Source organism: Pollicipes pollicipes, unplaced genomic scaffold, assembly GCF_011947565.3.
Source record: "Pollicipes pollicipes isolate AB1234 unplaced genomic scaffold, Ppol_2.1 Scaffold_3087;HRSCAF=3621_pilon_pilon_pilon, whole genome shotgun sequence".
NCBI lineage: Eukaryota > Metazoa > Arthropoda > Thecostraca > Pollicipedomorpha > Pollicipedidae > Pollicipes > Pollicipes pollicipes.
This window is the reverse complement of record NW_023596225.1, coordinates 21,123,195-21,137,278: the sequence shown is the minus strand read 5'-3', so window position 1 is coordinate 21,137,278 and position 14,084 is coordinate 21,123,195. Positions and strand designations below refer to the sequence as shown.

The window sequence follows — 14,084 nt, the reverse complement described above, 5'->3', positions numbered from 1 at the left end:
AACCACACAGCGGTCCCCGGCCGGCGCGGGCGAACGGCACCGCCCGACGAGCCCGCCGATCGAGCGTAGTGGGCAAACACTGCCACGCTAACGGAGCCCTACATCAGCCTGTATGCTCAAAATACACAAAAATGCACTCAATGCGCACATAATTAAACGAGACGCACATCTGTGTAGGCTTTCTGCTGCCACGTGGCATGGTTTTGTACATAACGACATGTAAAGCTAGAATAGTGTGATTTTCAGGAAAAATTACACCTTTTAACGGGACTTAATGGGATCAGTTATTTACTAAGCGACACAATACGTATTGCCAATGGCGAGATCTATTTGAGATCAATCTACTTTTGTTTTTCCGTGAGGCGGTATCTTCCGTGCACTGGAAAGGGCATGGGGCATCGACCCCCCCCCCCTCCCCCCTCCTTCTATCTGCTGGCGTCACTGAAAAAGGCCGAATAAGGGTGTGGGTTAATATGTCAGTAGTTGTATGTGGAATTTGAAGGTTACTTTTCAACATTGATTTAGTCTATCCAGGCTCATTACTTCGCTTTTATTTATTTTCTACTGATGACTAAAGGAAGTTTGAAAGGTTTTGGTCAGTGATAGCTTTTAAGTTATCGTACATGATCAGAGCATCAACTAAAATTATATGACTAAGCAAAAAATCGAGTCATTGGATAGTAATGTTCACATACTCAGTTCACAATACCCCGGTTTTCGTTCAGCACTATTCATCATCTGCATTTACGCATGCAGCAGAACACAACACACGACCTCGTGGAGAAAGCAGCTGATGCTCCAGCAGGCATGACATCCCCAGCTGCAAGCTCAGATATGTTGTCCGCTTATCGTCTGGTGGAAATGTAGCAGTGGAAACATGCTATCACATAATGCATTGCCTAGACTGTCACTGGGCAATGCCTCGCAATGCACTTCATAAAAATGCATTAAAGCTTATGAGATCTAACCCTCTCCCTGGTAGCGAGAGCCGACGCCCCTTCTCACCTGAATATTTCTGAGGATATCACGCCAGCCTGTCGTGTAATCGCGCCCACAATTTTGGTCGCATGTGGGGCGTTCATTGCGCGTGTTTTGACACCACAAACGTGTCTAGCATTTCTGGTTTCCGAGAAGCGACGGTTAAAAAACACGGCACGGCGATCCACGGCTGGCGCAGGCGGCCGTGAGGGCACACCGTGCAGTGGGGCGACAGACAGCATAAATGCAGCTTTAGCTTACATTTATTTCGCAGTTTCCAGTCGCGAGTTCAGCCCATGCAGGCAGTGGGGACAACGCGGCGGAGCACGCCAGTCATGCATCACAAGAGTGCACGCGTGAATAGAACGTGTCCAGCCTCCATAGAAAAGTTGACGCCCTCATGAACCTACAAAACCAACAGATCAGTCAACTAGCGGCAATCCACGGCGTTCTGAGAAAGGTGAATGGGTCAGAGACAGCGTAAGCTATGACCGACGAAGAGAAATGTCAACATGCTGCCAGTGATGTGCTGTTCCGATCTGGTCGCAGCGTGGCGCATTTGGAAGCGGCAGCATCCGATGACTTGTTGTCATCACCTGAAGGTATTCCGTACCGCGAGGTGCGCATGCCTTTCTTTCACGGAACTCAGGAGAGCAAAATAAAAGTATGTGGCTTATTCAGATACGATTTCTCGCTTCGAACTCCTTTCCGCAAGGATGAAGCGCTGCCTGTGATGTTCAAGTCTCAAGCCAAATGTGTACATCCATTTCAACGGCTTGAAGCGCAGGAAGGCCACCGCAGGAGCGTAGAAAAAAGCAGATCTCGCCGCTGGAACGTTCGCCAAAACGCAAGCATTGCTCGGCGCGCGCTACGCACCGGCTACCACGTGCTCAAAAAGGGCTTACCTGGCGCCGCTTACGAAGACGCTGTCGTTATTCGGGCGCGAAACGGCGTGAGTCTGGGTGGTATAAATCACTCCGGCTCATTCATCACAACGTTGCGGAATCAACTCCACTCCGTCACGCTGGATCGCATGACCCGTCAGCCAGCAGCCATGCGTATCGGTTGTTGTTGGTACGGCCACTCTTTGCGGGAGGACTCCCAGTATCACGGCTATCGTCGTGACTGAACCACAAGCACCAGAAGGGCGCACCGTGCAGTATTTTTCTATCGCTGCTCCAGTGATGACGGACGGGTGCAGCGCCTCTCTTGCGAAAAAGATCGCGGGATCGCTGGCACTTGTCGGCGTTTACCGGCCAGACCAGCTGGCGCGCATCTGCGCGGATGGCCGATATCTGCGTGGCAGTGTCCCCGCCAAATTAGTGTAGAACATGAAGACCGCTGACCCGAGCACACGGAGCCGGTCAGCTGTCCCAGCAGTGTGAGATGGTGCGCACCTGCTCAATTTAGCGGAAGAGAATGGAATGAGGGGCTGAAGTCGGTGCGCGATACTATCCAGCTCATCACCTCCGTTACTAAGCGAAGTCAGTATGAAATACCATCCAGCTCATCACCTCCGTTACTAAGCGACGTCGGTAGGCGACACCATCCAGCTCATCACCTCCGTTACTAAGCAAAGTCAGTATGAAATACCATCCAGCTCATCACCGTCGTTACTAAGCGAAGTCAGTACGCGATACCATCCAGCTCATCACCTCCGTTACTAAGCGAAGTGAGTGCGTAATACCATCCAGCTCATCACCTCCGTTACTAAGCGAGGTCAGTATGAAATACCATCCAGATCATCACCGCCGTTACTAAGCGAAGTCGGTACGCAATACCATCCAGCTCATCACCTCCGTTACTGAGCGCCACACTCATGGAAAAAGGTTCGATGCTCTCCTGGCGCGCAAGGGCTTCTCTACAGCTCTCCACCAAAACAGTTCACCACCAAAACAGCTCTCCAGCAAGAGCTTTAGCCAGAGACCCGGTTCGCTCCGCATGCTTTCTGCATGATGCGGACATTTTTGGCAAACGACGTGGCGATGACCCGGCTCTTAACACGTGCACGGGCGGGGACAATTTGCCCCCCCCCCCGGAAGGTTTTTCCAGAATGGTTTCCAAACGGCCCTGCGTAGCCACGCCACGTTTTGCACAACCGTAGACAGAAAAATAGCGGATCATTTGGTACCAAAAATTTAAATGTGCCTTGTAAGGCTGCTGACCCGCGGCAGGTCAAAATCAGGCCATGGATTTGGTGAAGTCAATTTCTAGGAAATCGTTCAGTCTGATGCAACAACGATGTGTTAGACCAAGCCAAACATCTCTGAGATACTTCCTCAGGCAATACGACAACAGAATGCACAAATCACATTGACTTGCGGTCCGGTATGAAGGTCAGACCAAGGTCAAAACCAACGTGTTTTATTGCTGCAGGCCCTGCTAGTAGATTCTGGTGCGCATTTCAAATGTACTGAAAACAGCAACCGCATTAAACATTTTCCATACACCTTTTAAAGGCCAGAATAGGTCGCTGACCTAAAATGACCCAGGCAACCTTCTGTTTTTAGAAACATACTGCGTAGCGTAATCTTCATCGCTTATTCAAATGCAAAACCCAATGCAGTCTTGTATGATTTTAGCCACTACAGCCTTCAAGAGGTCAGATGAGGGCGCTGACCTTAAATAAGTAGGTGGCCTTTTGCTTAGAACAGGTGTCTTGGTTTTGGGGGCAGTTTGGAGACAACCCTGGAGGTTGACCTTTTTGACCTTATTTGACCTCTGAAGACAACTATTAGGCAATAATAAGACTACTATAGGCTATTATACCATATGATTTGTGGTATTATATATATATATATATATATATATATATATATATATATATATATATATACTACTTATAGGGATTTATTCACAAAACGTCCCCTTGGAACGGCTTTTGAGCTGTCTTTGCCCAGTGTAGCCATGCTTCATGAAGGGTCTCAGTATGTTAAGGCTCTTGCGTTTGCATAATGTTAATGCATGAAGGCTCTCAGTAGTTAGTTTGTCTACGTTAAGGACGGTACCAGTTATTACCGAGAGGTATGACGACGTGCCTGGAACGGTCGAGTACGGACAGCTTTAGGAAATTCGTCATAGTTCTAGCCGGTGTAATGAGGTAGTCAGAAAGAGTTTAAGATGGTGGCAGTGCTGAATGGCCGCATACGGCACATGCACCCGAACCCTTAGACCGTGCTGTGATCCGTTGGGTTATCTCACTGTGGAGGCGTCTCCTGTTTGTTTAGTAACAGCGTGCATTGCTAAGATGGTACGCGTGTTGAGATATAAAACACGTCTAGAAAATAGCACGATCCTTCAAACTGTAGTCACCAATATGTTAGATCGGTCTGCTCCCAGCATTCTTAGTGTTTGGTTAATGGTCTATTCAGAGTCACTTACCTCCCAAGCGGATTCTGATCAATGCTCACTTCTTTCGCAATTGCCAGGTTGAAGGAATTCGAGATTTTATCAGCTGTCTGTCCGACCGGGTTCACCTCTCGCGGTAACGTGGTCCTGCGGAGTATATGTTGCAGGGCGTGCTGTGCGGGCGGCCAACGAACTCCTCAAGGACAACATGGACATACTCAGCAAAGTAGGCGACTTGCGTCAACTGCGAGTGATGCAGCGCGCAGAATGTCTTATGCACGTCAAGAACGCAGCCACGGAACTCGTGGATATCTGGATAATACCCGAATGTGCCGTGGTCAGCTGCGTTGGTGTTCGGGGTGTCTACGATGCCGTGCGGGAGAGGCCAGCAGAGCTCAGTAATGCTGAGCTGTTCCGAAGTCTCAGCAGAGTGGCCACCAATAACGCCGTCGTGCAGGGCTGCAAGCTTGGTGAGCTGAATGAGGCTTCTGGCTGCAGAACCCGTTGTCGAAAACATAGCTAGCGTGGTGCAGGACGTGTTTGGACAACACCGGCAGCTCTCGCATGACAACGTGGCCCTCGAACTGTTCATTCGCTGGAACGGACTGGGCGTCACGGCACCTGACTCGCTGCTGGATACGGTACAGACTATATTTAAAAGCAGGCAATTTTAAATTCAAGCAAGCAAGCAATTTAAATTCTGCTGTTCGTTTTGGTAAAGGCATGCTGCCAAAATATTAACGCACCTGTGTCTCCATTCTCATGTTTTTTCTCCGAGGAATACGGCACCATGTCTACGCAAAGTAGAATCGATCGAACCTATTCAAGACGGTTGTTCACGCATCACCTATCGTGCAGACCACATCTTTCCGATCTCCGAGAATGTATGATTGGCGCCATTTGTTGAACCGGAACTTTTGGCGCATGCCTGTGTTTAGGTGCAGGTAAAGGAACAGATAGAATACTGAAACAGAATATGCTCTGCATGAGACAACAACATGTGGAAAATTAGAGACAACCGCTGACAGAGTAAACGTGTCGTGCGTAGAGGCCCTGTTATCACGGTCGTAGCTGTTTAAGATAATGCACTGAAACTGGCAGCCATGTACAACCCTACATGTCATTTCTTAACAGCTGAAACATACGATGCTTGGTCTTAGTCCCAGTGGTATGCTCGGTGGCCCCCGACATGTCTGAGGGTGGGTAAACGATTTAAGAAGACAGAAATATTTTGATGTGTTATCTGTCCACGATGGCCGGGAGTCCATCAATGTCATAACACTGAACGGGTAGTTGAAAAACACTACGCACAGCTTAATGACCTTGTCAGCATTATGAACCCACACGTGTGCTGAGAAAAAAAAGTCTGGCTTTTACCCTACTTTTCGGGAATTTCATCAGTATTTATTAACACCACTACACCCTGAATGCTGACTTATTTCTGTTTTGGTCCGGTATGTGGTAAAAACATAGTCTGGTAACGGTCCAGTCTGCTAATCATGGCAAACATGCCGAGAAGCCATCCTGCAAGCAATAACACGCCTGTCATCAAGATGTTTGAGGCAGACAGAATGCCGCCCGAAATAGCACCTTCTCAGCACCTTGGCGCCATCACTTCACAGTCAGCTGGCGATCAAGTAATTTTCAGGAGCGCAGCCAGGGGAGGGACGGGGAACCGCAAATTTCCCTGAGGCCCGAAATATCTGATTCCCAGAACAGATGGCCCCTGACAGAAAATTAAAAATCCGCCATGATGCTTTATCACCGGGCTCAACGCACAGAACACTCCCTTTAAGGAGTGTTCCATATTTGTATGGGGTTTAGAACTGAACAAGCTATCTTGAAGATCTTTCGCAGGACTTGACAACCATGCCTTTCTTACGATCTAAACCCCCCTAGTTTTTGAGCTATACGCCCGCGAAAATGTGCATACATTTTTCGTGCGGACCATTTCAAGGTCACCCAGGCATCCACAACGACGTTAGCACATAATTCAAATTCTGCTCTTTCACTGGCCATGCGGCAATCAAGCCCAACACTGATGTAATTGTCGGGCAGTTTATTTTGTGAAACACTATCTTAGTTTGGAAACGGCAGGGGGGAGGTCGCATCGATCCTCCCTCCCCCCGCACAGTCCACGTTGTGAAAAACGGCGAATCAGAGTGAGGATTAAAGAGTTATTCTGGTCGCTAATTCAGGGATTCAACTAGCTTGGCCTTGGGTGACCTGACCCTGATAACGCTAACAGAACTATGGTAATACTCTCGGGAGATATACAGTTGAAAAAGCCCTGTAGAGCAAGTTCTTGAGGTCTATTCGCTGTGAAAAATAAGTGTTATTTGTAATCCTCAACAAAATGCCACCGATATAACGTCGAGAGAGAGAGAGAGAGAGAGAGATCATGGATCATGAACCGCCACGATCAGATACTTGAGATTTACACATGCGCGTGATGCGTGATCACGTACCAAACTTTGAGCTCAAATTACTCAAAATCATCGTTTTTTCGCCTCTTAGATATATAAGGGCCTCTCCTCATGGTCTCTTGTTGCCTTTTAGGCCTTGATGGCCACCATTTGAATGGCCTTAGGGTCTCTGTTTTGAAGCCTTAGGGGTCTCTGTTTTGAAAGGCCTTACGGCCGCTGAGGCCCCGTCCTCGCAGGGCGACTGCTAAATGTCAAATGATAAGACTTTGCAAGACTGCGAGTGAATGCCGGCACATATAATCTTCTACCACTTGTGCTACATAAACGCAGTTGAAATAAGCATCCGAAATGTTGCGGGCATTATTGGTATTATTTAACAACCGAACAACCCATTCTGCAGAGAATGTTCTTGACGCAACACGGACCCGAATAACTAATACATCCACGCAGGACCTTCTTAAGCACTGTTTGATTAAATATATGGTAACAACCTGATTTAACATCTCCTTATCTGAACTGACAGAATAACCGTAAGACAAACTGTCGTCGTCATTGGTACTTGACGCACTCAGCGGTTGAAGCCATATAACCTCGCCTGCCTGTCACCCTGACAAGCAGGCGACGTCGGGCAACAAGCACTGCGGGAAATCGAATCCCGCACCTCTGGTTTCCCAAACGTGCGCTGGTTGACGCAGAAGCGCTAACCACAGCACTGTGGCACCCAAAGATAAACTGCTCGAGATCGTAGTTGAAATTTGAGATCGCGCATCGCATCACTTTCAAGCAGGTGGTCCTACACAAGGCCTTATAACAACAGGTTGGGCGGCAGGATAGTACCAGAATATACTAGATTTGAAATTGGGACCAGCACAGCGAGTTTATATGCTGCTTTTTGTCAATGATTGTTGCAATACTGCCATTCAAATCAAAATTGGCAAACACAATATCTGGCTATGCATTATAATCTGTTATAGGAAATATCTTGATTAGCATCCTTGATAGCGTAAACCTTTGACTAAATCTAGCAATGTGGTCCGGCGACATGTGGTCTATGGTGCTCTGGCAACGTAACAAAACTGCACTGGTTCTGTTGGGAGCATGCAGGACAGCACAGGCATTTTACCCCGTTCGTTGCTCGGCAATCCCGGGGGAACATTTTCATAAGAATAACTATAATGAGACTATCCTGGCATTTATGCAAAAATCTTTCCTGAATCGTGTCCTAAAAGAGCCTACAAACAAACGAAACCTCCAAATTTTAGACCTTGCACCACTGTTACATCAAAATTTGTTATGGAATGTCCATCTGTGTCCATCCAGGTGTGTCCATTTATAGACATTGTAATGCTAATGTGTATATGCAATTTCATGCCAATAAGAAAATTTTAGACCTTGTAAGGTGGAACATGGCATGGACTTTCAGCACCAAGCCATGTACAGGTTGTCTTCGTGTTGTTATCTACCATGTTTTGATGTTTAAAATACAATCATTGGCATGCCATCAGTCATAATATTTACCACTTCTTATAACAATGATAATAATGTGAACATGTTATGAGCGCTGCACCAGTGGTCAGTAGTCACGTATGCCAAATGAGTTGGGGCCCTCAGTTCATACGCAACTCAACTCACTCCACTCAGCCTCAGCGAACTGAGCAGTGGGAAATGATGTAACTCACCACTCAAAAGGCACCAACAAACGGGTTTGTTTCTTCCCAGATTTGGCTCACTTTGTTCTCAAAGTCAGGTTTCAGGCCAAATATTTTGGGGCACTGGAGCCCCTGACTGAGAAGGAACTTGCCCCCCTGCGAAAATGGCAATCAGTGTTGGGGATGTCTTTATAGTTGCTGACGTCAAGTGTGACCCCTCACACACATGATGAAGATGCGCTTATGTTTCTAGTACTAGTACAATTACAGAAATATGCCTAAGCCATTTGGGGCACAGGCAAAGGTTGTCACAGGTTTTGCTTCACACAGAAAACCCCTCGTGCTGTTGGGAAATGACCAGCTGCATCTTTTAGTGCTGTATGATGCGTGGGTGAGTTACCCTGTCCCTAAATCCTGTTAGGTGCTGTGGAGCCACTTGGTATTGCTTGCCTACTGAAACTGAAATTTCCCTCTCATTTCTACACCTTGAAAGATGACACCCTGCTCTGCACACTCAAATCTGAAGTCGGTTTCAGCCAGACGTCGAAAAAATCACACAAAAGTCTTATGTTCGACTCTTAAGGTTTTCTTCCTTTAGATGTGCGACTAACCATGCTTGGCACATCAAAACAACAACTTTGTAGGGCATCACAGTGTAACCTCGATGCTACGCATTTGGGACCATAAATGCATCGGCCCAAAATCGCAAACAAATAAGGGTTAGGTATGGCTACGACGGTGCACAGAAGGAACATTCCAAAAAATGGCATAATCACTGATAATTTTTCTTTCAGATTGTTATGTTGATTCAGATTAGATTTCAGATTGCAAAATCGGATTGTATCTGCCTTTCCAGCCCTTCCGCTCAGCAAGACTCCTAGTGCCTCTCTTAATACGCGCTCGGGTGGGGGTCAAATTGCCCCCCCCCCCTTCCGAAGGGTATTCCGAATTTGGTATTCGAACGACGGGACGTGGGCGCGCCAAATTTTGCATAGTTGTACACAATTAAATGGCGGGTCGTATGGAATCAAAAATTTAGATGTACCTTGTAACGTCACTGACCTAGGCCGGTCAAAACCAGGCCATGGTTTCATCGAGGGCAATTTCTAGGCAATCGTTCAATCTGATACAACAACGGAGCGTTAGACGAAGCCATGCATCTCTGGGATACTTTCTTAGGCAAAACAACAATTGAAAGAACACATAACATTGACCTAAGGTCGGATATGGATGTCAGATCAATGTCAAAATCGATCTGCTTTATTACTTTAGGGCTTGTTGTATGGGACAGTTTCTGGTGCTCATTTCGAATTTACTGATGACAGGAACCGCATGCCACATCTTCCATAGGCTTCTTAAGGGCCAGAACAGGTCACTAAACTAGAATGACCCGGGTCAATATCTTGTTTTTAGGAACATACTGCCTAGCGTAATCTATGTCGCTTATCCAAATGCAAAACGCAAACCGGTCTTGTATGATTTTGACCACCATGACTTTCAAAAGGTCAAACGAGGTCACTGACCGTGCATGAGCATGTGACCTTTTGCTTGGAACAGATATCTAGGTTCCAGCGGCCCTTTGAAAAACAACCTGGAATTTGACCTTGTTTGACCTTACTTGGCCCGAAGGTCATAACCTAAGAACCTCAAGCTGTAACCTAAGTGAGATAATGTACAGATCAATACACCCGGTGAATTTGATGTCTCTAGCTTTCTTAGTTCTTGAGATCTCAGGGAGGTCAAACTGACCCTCCGCCACCCGAGCGGAGGGTGTCCAACCAGCCACCTAGGCGCGTGTTAACATTGAATGCAACCGTTGCCGCCTTTTCAGTGGTTGTACACTCAAGTATTTCCCTTCCATTGAGCTCACCGTTCGTTTATGCGCATCACCGGTTTAAAGTAATCCGCGTCTGGACCGCAGTTAGGAACGTTCCTTGACAGTAAGGGTGATAACCATCTCTAATGTTCGTAAAAATCGCCCTTATTGCATGTGGAGCATGGTATGGTAATGCGAGCTGGTGTTGGAATATTTGACCAGCCACAGTTGTTTCAACCACGGGTATGGCTAGGAGACATACTAGCATACGTCTTGAGACTTACTTTATTGGAGCGAACGGCTCCAATCAATGGTGACGCAATCCCATGGCAATCCCATGGTGACGTCACCATGGGATTGCCAGATCGAATTCCGACTAGGTGCCGACTCCTCCTGATCCTACACACTACTCGTGAAATTGGCAGGAACCAACCAACCAACCAAAGCAAACAGGAACCCAGCATACGTTGTTACAATACTCAAATCAGTTTCGCATCTAATAAACTCCTACAACTTATGTCCTGTGTTCAATAGAACAATACGGAATGCTCATGGCACAGTGACACCGTGTTTGAGTAACAGAGAGAGAGAGAATTTCACCGAAATGGTAGTTCACTACGTATGTACCGGCCTCCGCGGGATCCACGCCCAAGAGAACGGCTCAGAAATATTTCTAAGAAAGATGTAATACTTTCCCCTTTTCAATGAAAAAGTTTGAAAAGCGGAAAATGACGTCCGAACCAGATACGGAGCGCCGCAATTGTCTCAGGTGGCAGCAGTTCTTTACGTTGTCAAATTCAAACATAAAACATTGTAGATTTACTGTGACGACCATCGACAATGGCATCTCTTCTTTACTAGACGTCTTAGAGATTCTCGACTTAGAGATTCCCGCTCCGTGACGCGATTGGAAAGCTGCGCCTGGATGTCCCACATACCATACAATATTTTCGCCTGATGCGCATAAACGCATGCGCTCCAACACATTTGCAAATTCACGTGAAACATGAAACATTCAAACACGCGTATCTGAATACTTACCAGAGAAGACCGAACGTTTAGTTCTAGTGTTTGATAACCTCTCCTTGCAATTCTGAAGCATCCTCAACGTCACGAGTACCCGATGAAGTTCAAGTGATGCCCGTCCTTCGCATTGAGACGCACTGTAGGAGCACTATGGCACCTACTCGGAGTCATACAGCGATCTTTATTGGCGAAATCATAACGAACCATCGTCGTACGAAAACTGCCCCATTTCTCGTTCGGGGCCGTTGGGAGGGGGGGGGGGGGGAGGGGCAAGGACTTCTGACAACATATGGGCGCCGTTTCATTTACTGAGACGATAGTCTGAGAGGAAACAGCAAGACATTGTAAGTTAAAGGTTCTGCTAAACCCGCTCAGGAATCGGGGTACACTAAATAAACGTGTTTGAGCGTGACGTGAATAAGGGTTAAATAAGCATGACAAAATGGTGGCTGGCGGTAACAGTCCAAACGGCTCAATTACGAGCCACAAAATGGTGCACAATAACCGGCTTCCCGAGGGATTACGTGGCATCACTTCAAAACGCTGTTTAAGCTAAACGGCGTTTATTTCCTAACCAAAACCTTTCATGTGCGATTTTGTCTAGAAAGACTTCATAAATTTTTACGTGCAATTTTGGCTAGAAAGGCTTTGGAAATGCTTCGCACCACGTCTGTGAAGACGTATCAGTTGATGGAACTGTGGCTTGCTGATCATACGTGAGATCATGCTTGTAGTGGCAGCTGTGATGCCATGTCCCTTCGTACCGCAACTTGCCGAAACTTTTTTGAATGCGTTTGGCAATATGTCTGACAGAAACACGACAAGACTCTTTTATGTCCTGGTCGCACCGCTGCTCATGCAGTTCCCTGGTAAAACAATCAAGGTGTGGCTGGCAGTCCGCCCTCGACCCGTACACCCCGTTGCCAGGCCTGTAAATATCCTAGAATTCGGCGAACTTAAGGCATAGACCGAAGAAAGAAGCGTCTGTAAAAGGCCTTTTGTATACGATCCGCGAGACTTAGCTACCGAATAACAATAAATTTGCATGAAAACAAAAAGGTCTTTGTAAAAGTTTTAGTACGTACTAAAACTATCTGAACACTTCTTAAAGCTCGCGAACTTCTCAGCGCATTGACCTATCGTGAAAACGGCTAATATCTACACGTAGCCACAGCTGACGATTGGCGATTGACAAGTGCGAACGATACGACACAGCACCTTCCAGACAAGCGCCACCCTCCTTCCATCACCACACGCAAGCCTCTTACGTCAGTTTCGCAGTCTTGCTCTGCGTCGCCAGTCCAGTTTCTGTCGGTCACATGAGCTCCACATATCATAGTGACAGAGGCGTCACAAATGCGTGTTAAACGTGCGCCGCAAACGCCACTTATCCATACTGTCCGAGGGCATTCACGGATCACACGGCGCTCGCCGAGGTGAAGGGACACCCAGCCTCCGCTGCCCCGGTCTGCTTCCGACTTTCACGTGGCTGGGCTACGGTCGACGCTTGCAGTTTCACGTTGTCGGAAGCGACGTCGAACGTGGCGCGCGCAAACCTGACGGTAGTGGTACTCGGTTCGTGCTCCATGGCGGTGCGCGTGGTTGAGTTGCGTCGCATGGAAAACTCCTCCGGGGCGGCGCAGCCGCCGCAGCGAGCACGGAAGCACGGCAGGATCTCCCCAAATTCCTTGCGGAATGTCTCGTTGAGCCAGGCGTACAGGAAGGGGTTGTAGCAGGTGGAGCTCATGGCGATGGAGTGCGCGATGAAGAACAAGAGGTGGAAGTACTGCCATCGATTCCAGCCAAGGCCTACGTTGGTCGAGATGTCGTCGAATATGTTCATGAGGTTCAGCGGCAGCCAGGAGAGCCCGAACACGGCAACCATTGCGATCAGCATGCGGTTGGTGCGCCTCTTCCTCTCGCGGTCCGCCTGCCTCTTTCGCGCGCTCTTGGAGCCAGGCTTGGACCTGATCCGTCTAGACAGCTTGAACAATATCAGCGTGTACGCCACAGTCATGATGATGAACGGGATGACGAACTGCAGGACGGTCGTGATGCTGCCAAACGTCAGCCTGACGTCCTCTGGGAAATGTTCTTGACACACGTACTTCCCATCGTCGATGGGAATGTATTCCACAAAATACGCGTACGGCATCGTCGCTCCTATTGACAGCAACCACGTGCACATGATAAGGATAAAGCAGGCAGAAGGTTGTATCCGCTGCCGGAACGGGTAGACGATGGCGATGAAGCGGTCAACGGCAATGGTGGTGAGTGTTAGTGATGAGATGTAGATGCTTATTCCTTGCGCACAAGTCACCAAATGGCACAGTGCCTTCCCGAATACCCAGCTTTGCAAGAACGTGTAGAGAGGAGTAAACGGAATGCAAAGCACGCAGAGAAGGATGTCGGCTAAGGTCAGGTTAAGGATGAAGTAGTTTGTAACTGTCTGCAGCGCCGTGTTACGGTATACCGCATACATCACTAGGACGTTTCCAAACAAACCAAGAAGGAAAATCACAGAGTAGATCATGTAGAAAAATACTTGAACTTCCATCATCAGTATGAAGTTTTCCCCTTCAGGTGCTGCGTCGGAGCTGTTGTCAGTTGCCTGTGTCGTTGTGTCCGCTAGAGTCTGCCTCGACAGATCGCCAGCTTGCGCGTGACTAGAGGCAACGGTGATGTTCACGCCAAAAGTCATGGCGTTGTAAGCGCGGTAGGCTTCCGTACTTCTTCCGACACGCTTCCAGCCAGCCTTTTAATGACAGGTAGCACACGAAGCCTGGCCAACCTGAGCAATGCTTATGCTACTTATTGCCTTGTTGACGAATGGTCTCAACC

General features: G+C 47.8%; 1 protein-coding gene across 1 annotated transcript; it reads right to left on the bottom strand.

The window, feature by feature from the left end:
• Positions 1-12,485: 12,485 nt before the first annotated feature.
• Positions 12,486-14,023, bottom strand: LOC119090389 (neuropeptide Y receptor type 2-like). Its single transcript, XM_037213185.1, has one exon. It carries the CDS (start codon positions 13,942-13,944, stop codon positions 12,661-12,663), a length of 1,284 nt encoding a protein of 427 aa, XP_037069080.1. The 5' UTR covers positions 13,945-14,023; the 3' UTR covers positions 12,486-12,660.
• Positions 14,024-14,084: the final 61 nt, after the last annotated feature.

Bases quoted from the DNA above. Each gene is read 5' to 3' on its own strand.
- LOC119090389 (XM_037213185.1), bottom strand. From the start codon at position 13,944: ATGACTTTTGGCGTGAACATCACCGTTGCCTCTAGTCACGCGCAAGCT.